The following is a 7,454-nucleotide window of genomic DNA, read 5'->3' on the forward strand; positions in this document are numbered from 1 at the left end:
GTTTAGTTTAGTTTTTTAGTTTAGTTGTTTCGTGTAGTTTTGTTTTGTAGTTTAGTTTAGTTGTTTAGTTTGGTTTTACTGGCACAGTGATTCTGGGCAGTTGATACCCAGGGCGACTGGTCACACTGGTGCTTTTCCTAAACTAAGTATTTTGGTTCATTCGAAACTTACAAAATTTAGTCTGGAACAGCTGGATGTAGAAAATGGCACGGCCAATGGGCAGTTAACCGAGAGCTGCTTATAACAGAGAGTGGTTTTAACTTAATGAAAGCGGTCCGCTTCTTAATGCGATGGCACGTCAGAAGGCCCCCAGCTGAGACCATTCCAAGGACGCCTCTCGTGGGGACAAGGTGGCCGGCCACGGCCGGGTTCATGGGCTGGCTTCTGGGCAACAGCCCGACGGGAGACCTTCGGACAGCGCCTCCTGCGCTGGCTTCTGAGAACAGGTCCAGCGTTGAGCGTGCAGGGTGTGGGTGCCCCGCACATGGATCCCCGGGGACCGTGACCTTCTCCATGTCACTGCGTCGGGTCCTCTGCGCCGGCCCGTCACGAACATGCTCTCGGCCTGATGCCTCCACGTGTTTGCTCCCGGCACTTGGCTCAGCCAGGACTCTGCCTCCTCGTCGCTTCACGGCTGCAGGTGACACAGCTGAAAAAAGACCCTGGGCCCTGGCTCTAGAGTTTGGGATGTTTTTTTAGATGCCATTGTTTTCAGAGAAGCTTAATGTTCACAGCAAAACCAAGAGGCAGATAAGAGCTTTCCCAGACACACATCTATTCCGGTGTCACAGAGTGGCCACCGCCCGAAACGCCCGGGCCCCCGTCCAGCCCGCGCCCACCCCCGGATGCCCGCCGATCCGTTTCCCCGTCACCATCAGTTTGTCTTCCCAGAATCACGCAGCACGGCGCCTTCCCGCCGGGCTCCCTCGACTCAGGGCTGCGCCTAGGGCCCCTCGTGCCTCGCATAGCTGCGTATTCCGCGGTGATTTGAAATGCCGAACATGCGCATGCACCACGCGGTCTGTTCACCACTCGCCTGCTGAGGGCCGTCTGCGTGGCGATGATGCGGGAGGCCGCTGCGAGCATCGCCTGTGGGTCTGCGTGCGGACATCCGTGTGCGATTCCTTCTGGCAAATTCCACGTAGAGCAATTAGTGGGTCGAAGGGCAGGAGTGGGCTGAGCTCCCTGAGGCTCCGCCAGGCGGTCCTGCAGCGTGGCTGGGCCACGTGCACCCTGCCTGCCGAGTGGCCGGTGCCCCGATGCCACGCCCGCCGGCTTGGGCCGCTCCGAGCTGCTTAGCGAGCTGCTTAGCGAGCTGCTTGGCGCAGCTTCACGTCCTGTCGCCGGATCCCTGTGTTTAAATGGTGGAGGTGTCTCGTGATAGCGCGCCCACCCGGACGCACAGCCGCCGTCTGTCTCCCGCTGGTCACTGATGCGCGTGTTTTGTGCCCGTAGCTCCTTACTGCAGCTTGACCCACGCCCTGAGGAACGGCGGCGTCTTAAACCGGACCACGGGCGCGCTCGGGAGCAAGGTGCACTACTTCTGCAAGCCCGGGCACCGCATGATCGGCCCCAGCAACGCCACCTGCAGGCGGAGCCCCACGGGCATGTTCCAGTGGGACGCGCCCCCACCGCTGTGCCAGGGTAAGACGCGTCGCCGCCCTCCCCAGACGTGATGTCACTTCCTGCTCTGGTTTGAATCCCACTCTGAGAGTCACTGAGGCGGTGACCGTGGACGAGGGGAGGAGCAGGTGGGTGTGGGCATTAGGAGTTCACGGTCAGGCAAGTCACACGTACACGACGCCGGGTTCCGCTTTCTGCCTGGATTCGGGGGGCGGCTGAGCAGACGCTGGGCGCTGGGCGCTGGGCAGAGTCGTTCCGATGCTTACTCGTGTTTCATTTCAAAGTAAAAAATAATGTGTTCTCTAATCTATATCTTAAGTATTTCTTCTTGACAGTTGTATTAATTAAGAAGATCAATTGCTAAAACTCATTTTAGATTAAAAATTCATTCTTTGAGCATACGCTGTATACTTTATTTGCTTGTGAACTTTTAAATCTAGGGCTTGTTAAAAGTTGATTTCAGTATTTCAGGCCTGTTTTTGCATTTTATCTGTCATATTCATAAAAATCAGATTTTTAAAATATGGCATTTTAATTTTTAATTGAAGGCTTTGAAATCGTGAGATTTTCATGGTTTTGTCTCATTGAGATTTATATTCGTAATGAACTGTAATGGTCTGTGAAAGCTGATTATGATTTATAAATGGAGCCTTCATATCGGTTGGCCCTTTTCTCTTTTTCATTAGATACTAGACTTTCTGGCGTTGCTCTAAGAGATAATGATGGATCTCTCTCACACTCATCCTATGTGACTTTAACCACAAGGAGTTAAACGGACGCTCGACTTGTAATATTCACGTCCTAACTCCAGAAATTCTTCTCTAATGTAAGATAAACATAAAGATCCAATAAGAGTTTTTCATTAGAAATGATCATTTTTTTCTTTAAAAGAAAAGTATTTGTTCTTTCAAAAGAAAGAAAAAATGCTTCTCATTTTCTTTAAATGTACTGTTCCTCTCTGTGACATGAAATCTGTTGTTCAGAGAATAGCCCTGTGGGCTCTGTGTCCTTGGCACTGGGGACAGAATGTCAATGACAAAAGTAATGGCCTTCACGGCAAGCCAGGGGAGGGGAGGGGTGACAGCAAGATGCCAGCTTCCAGATCGTGACCCGCGACGGCGGCTCCCACAGCGGAGGCGGCTGGAATGTCCCCTCAGACACCTTCTCGTGCGGAGGGGAGCGAGCGGCGGTGGACAGCCCGGCACATGGCCATCTCTCCTCCCGCCCCGGGACCTGTTCTGAAGGCGTTGCCCAAATGGAGAGACGGCATTTCGAGGAAGGATGCCCGGAAGGCGTTTCGAGACGACATTTGGCCTCCTCCTCCTAATCCCGATCTCCCCCCCGCCCAGCAGAACTATTTAACGTGGAATTAAATGACCCAGAAACAGGACTCGTGCAGGGAAACCAGGTCCTGCTCGCCTTGGCAGTGTGGCTGAGGCATTGAGTGGGAACGGTCAGTGCATCTCTTCTTTGGGGCGAACATGGCCTCGAGCGAAGGCACCGTGGACGTGGGACGTCAGAAGGCATGGCATTCTCGAGGTGGGAAACTAACACCTTCCCTCAGATCTCCTCCTGGAGACGAGCGACCTCCACGCGCGTGTTCTCCAAGTCTCCGATGTTCCAGAAGCCGCCTCTTCCCACGGCAGAGCCACGCCCTGCCCTTCCTGTTAACCGGGCGGTGAACGGGGGAGGCGGCACGATCTGGTCCTTCTTCACAAACCGTGACTCGTGGGACCTGGACGGCCCTTAAAAATAATCCATTTTAATTTACGTATGTGTTTGAGACACGGCACGGAAAGCTGAGTGTCTTATTAATAATCGTACGGGTGTTGGTCGAGAACGCAGACCTTCCGCTGCCCTTGATGGGTGAGTCACACCGTTCGCTGCCAAAGGAATTCTGCTTAGGATCCTGCAGACACCGTGTCGTGCTTTAGGCTCTCGAGTTCGCTGTGGGGAGGGTCCCTTCCGTCCTCCTAATGTACGTCACGTAGCATTTGAATGATAATAATACTCAAAATATTTTCATTATGTATGAGGCTCTAATGATTAAAAATTTTTTAAAAAACAGTAGGAAGAAGGCTTTTTTAACCCTTTAAATTACGTACAATTCCATAATCATTTTTATCATTTTAAAAATAAAAGTACAGTAAATCCTTTAAAATAAATGGTAAAGATGACGCGAAGGCCACTGAGAAAGGATCATGAAAATTTAAGTGGAAGATGCTTATTTGTGCCCCAGCAACCTGTCACTTACGGCTACAGTCACTGGCATGGATTTAACTGGATGTAACATGAACTATAAATGCGCCGTCGTTGCAGCTTGCAATCTGGAGGAATTTGATGCATTCGGTATTCATCACTCGCTCTCCTCTTGTGGCTTAGGGAATGCAACGCTTTCCCTCCACGTACACCTGCCTGACTCTCAGAAAGCCGCTTGCTTCAGCCAGGGAGGGGCGAGGCGGGGCGGCCCCCTCCAGCGATGCCGCCCTGGCCCAGGAGGCGCCTCCCCTGAGTTCGTAGTGTGGCGTTTGCAGGTCCTGGGCTGGGAAGAACAAAGCAGATGAGGCCAGTTTCTTTCCTTCAAGGGATTCGGGTGTCAAACTGGGGAAGAAGAATGTGCCAGTGACTGCCGTCACGGGCGCCGGGACCCGGAGCGTGTCGTCGTCCACCGCACCGAGCGCCGCCAATTAAACAACGTCCTTCAGGCGAACACGGAGCTGGACTCCGACGAATACCCCAAAATGCACGATCAGAGAAAAACCTTCGAATGTCATTTTGACATGGAAAGAAGTAGAATGAACCCAGTGTGGCTGTGTCGCTTGGAGTCAGGAGGCCACGGGGGAGGCGGGCTGGGGCACGGCCGAGCCCTGGACATCCTGGAGCCGCCACCGCCATGTGGACACATGGGGACACGGCCTCCTCCCCGTGGTGCCCCCACCCCGCATCAGCGTACCTGAGCTGACCGCCCCATCCAGCGAGAAGCCCCCCGGGCACGGAGGATCACGCTCTGGGTTCTGCCGACATAGACCTCTGTTCTGCTGGGCACAGTCTGAGCCGCTGCCCGAGTCTGCGTCCCGCGGGTGCCCAGACAGACGCTCCGCCCCGTCACCTGGCTGACAATTTCCAAAAGTGCTTGCAGCGAAATGTGAAAACAATTAAGTAGGTACTATGATTGTTGTAGGTTTATTGCTGTTTTTCTTCAGTGCTAAAATACAAGTACTAGGAGAACATTATTTCCTGTTTTGTTGTTGGTGTCTTTATGATTTTGTTTTACAGTCGTAGATATATTATATTTTGAAAATTGTTTTGTTTTCAGTTTTAAGGTAATTGAGACTAATTTCAAGTTTTTTTTTTAAACTGGCATTTCGTCCAAAGGGAATTATCACTATCTAGTGATCCTAAATTATGGACTCGTCATAATTATATGCTACAAAGATGAAGACCGGGTTGGAACTCTGTGAGGAAAAGCATTTTGCGACCTCAGCTCAGCGCAGACACCACCGCAGAAGTCTCTCATGCTCTTGTGTTTCTCCAGGGCACCCCACTGCGTGACACGTAACACTGGGGGATGCACATTGCTGTGTAGCGCGTTTATAGGGAAAAAGGTACACGTTTTTCCCTCTGAAACCCACAGACTTCAAACACGCCCAAATGCTCCTTAACCTGCGACGCTCTTATGTCCCGCTAAACCCACCTAAGCTAAAAATCCTACGAGTCAAAAATGCATCTAATGCAGCTGACCTGCCAAACACAGCTCAGCCCAGCCAACCGGACACGTGCTCGGAGCACTTACCTGAGCCCACGGCCGGGCGCGATGGCCTCGCGTGAGCCCGTTTTCTCATGAAACGTCGACTATCTCGAGTAGTTCATTATGCGCATCATGTTCGTACCATCACGAAGCAAAAAGACGCGACGTGGAACATCGTAAGGCAGAGACCGTCCCACACGCGGGAGGGGGCGGGGCTGGGTGGACGACGGGGCGGGCCACGGCGGCCAGCGCCTGCCACGCGGCTCCGCGCTCCCCACAGTGTGGGCGTCACCTGGTTGCGGACGGACATTTCAGAGACGGTGCACGGACAGAGCCCCGTCCGGAAGGCCGGGTGCTTCGGCCACTGTGGGGATGCCATGTCTGCGGAGTGCAGTGGAAACAGGTTTCTAAGGAGACATAGTGAAATTATGTAGGAATAGGGTCAACAGGCCCTGGTGACAACATTAAAGAAGGGTTAGGACGAGGGAGAAATCTGGAAAGACAGTTTTTCGGTTTCCATCGCTGGCCCTGTGATGGGCCCCCTCCCTGAAATGGGGACCGTGTGAGGACGGTTTCGACGCGCTGGCTTCTGGGCGCCTGGGGCCCGCCGTGCCCAGGGGTCTGAGTGTTTGACATCAGCAGGAAGGTGGCTGCAGCATAAGTTCAGGAGGCCGAGCAGAGCTGTCCGGCGAGCGCGCCTGAGCCGGGTCCGGAGCTGGGCACGGAAGGTCCACTCAGCCCCGTTCCCTGTCCTTTCCCGTAGCTTAGAGTCATTTAACTTGAGAACGTATTTCTGTCTCATGCTGGGTGAGTCTGGATCAGAACTAGTTCCTTTAAGAAGGAAGTTTTTATACTGAATTCTCACTCCATTTACGTGTTTTAAAAACTTTCTTCTGCATTCATAGTGCGCTCTTGCCTGGCCTGGCACATGAAAACTCACGCGCCTGGCCCTCGGAGACACAGCCTTCCGATCGGGGCGTCTGCCCGCAACTCCTCCTGCGCCTTAGCCCCTCGGGCCCCGTTCTCTGACAGACACTGTTTGCGATCATAGATGCTGTGACCTTAGATGCATTGACGATCTCAGTTATTTGCCATTTAATAGGACTTCCCTATTGCTTTAAGGAAAATGAGTCACTGGGGCTGGGGGACCATAAATATGAGGGGTGGATCTTTGAGACCTGGGGCGAGTGTTTAACAACGAGGCATCGACATCATGATTGCTTTTGTGATGGTAAAGATGTTCTCCTTCCTCTCCAACATTAAAGGAAGTGGAATGTGTTACACTGTGTTCTTTTGTCCTCAGCCATCCGATGAAACGCGTCAGTGTGATCAAACTGTGTGACGCCATCAGATTATCGACTGGAATAATAACCAGAAGGATTTTTTATTCTGACCAGTTTCCCCTTCTCCATTCTCTCTCGAGATCCTTAAAACTTCAAAAATACGTGTATTTATGCAACACATTAGAAATATAAGTATCTAACAGCTTTTATACGCATTCAAGCTGACAAGTAGGAAACGCCAGGACGTTTCATAAGCTCGTGTCAGGCTGACTCTGCGTGTCTTGCTTTCCAGCGGTGTCCTGTGGCATCCCGGAGGCCCCGGGGAATGGCTCGTTCTCGGGGACCGAGTTCACGCTGGATAGCAAGGTGACATACGAATGCAACGAGGGCTTCGAGCTTGAGGCCGCTCAGCAAGCCGCAGCCGTGTGTCAGCAAGACGGCTCGTGGAGCAACGGCGGGAGGCCGCCCGCCTGCAAGCGTGAGTGCGCCGGGGCCTTTGCCCTTGTTGGCAGATCTAAGTAGGGACGGGGCTCGGGGTGAGAACGCGGCCTGGGGCGCAGCCCCGCTTCGCCGCGCGAGGAGTTGGTTCCTGGCGCCTGATATTACGGCCCATCTACTCCCAATGAAATGCGCCAACCAGTTAGCGCAGCGGCCTGGGAGGGGGCGGCCGGGATGGAGGCCCCGGCCCCCAGCGTCCAGGCGGCGCCGCGGTTCGCACAGCCACCGGCACCGGCTGCCGCTTCCCGATGGGGGGACACGGACTGCAGAGAGTGCTGGGGGGCAGCCTGCAGCAGCGCCGG

The 7,454-nt window shown here is 53.5% G+C and overlaps 1 protein-coding gene across 1 annotated transcript in view; it reads left to right on the plus strand.

Moving 5' to 3' along the window:
• Positions 1-7,454, plus strand: part of LOC105306913 (CUB and sushi domain-containing protein 1-like) — a 185,200-nt gene that overhangs the window by 109,410 nt on the left and 68,336 nt on the right. The window contains exons 26-27 of the mRNA XM_023524454.1: positions 1,456-1,644; positions 6,947-7,132. Of these exons, the coding sequence (XP_023380222.1) occupies positions 1,456-1,644; positions 6,947-7,132 (375 nt within the window). The remainder of the gene's footprint in view (positions 1-1,455; positions 1,645-6,946; positions 7,133-7,454) is intronic.

This window comes from Pteropus vampyrus, unplaced genomic scaffold (assembly GCF_000151845.1).
Source record: "Pteropus vampyrus isolate Shadow unplaced genomic scaffold, Pvam_2.0 Scaffold464, whole genome shotgun sequence".
Lineage (NCBI taxonomy): Eukaryota > Metazoa > Chordata > Mammalia > Chiroptera > Pteropodidae > Pteropus > Pteropus vampyrus.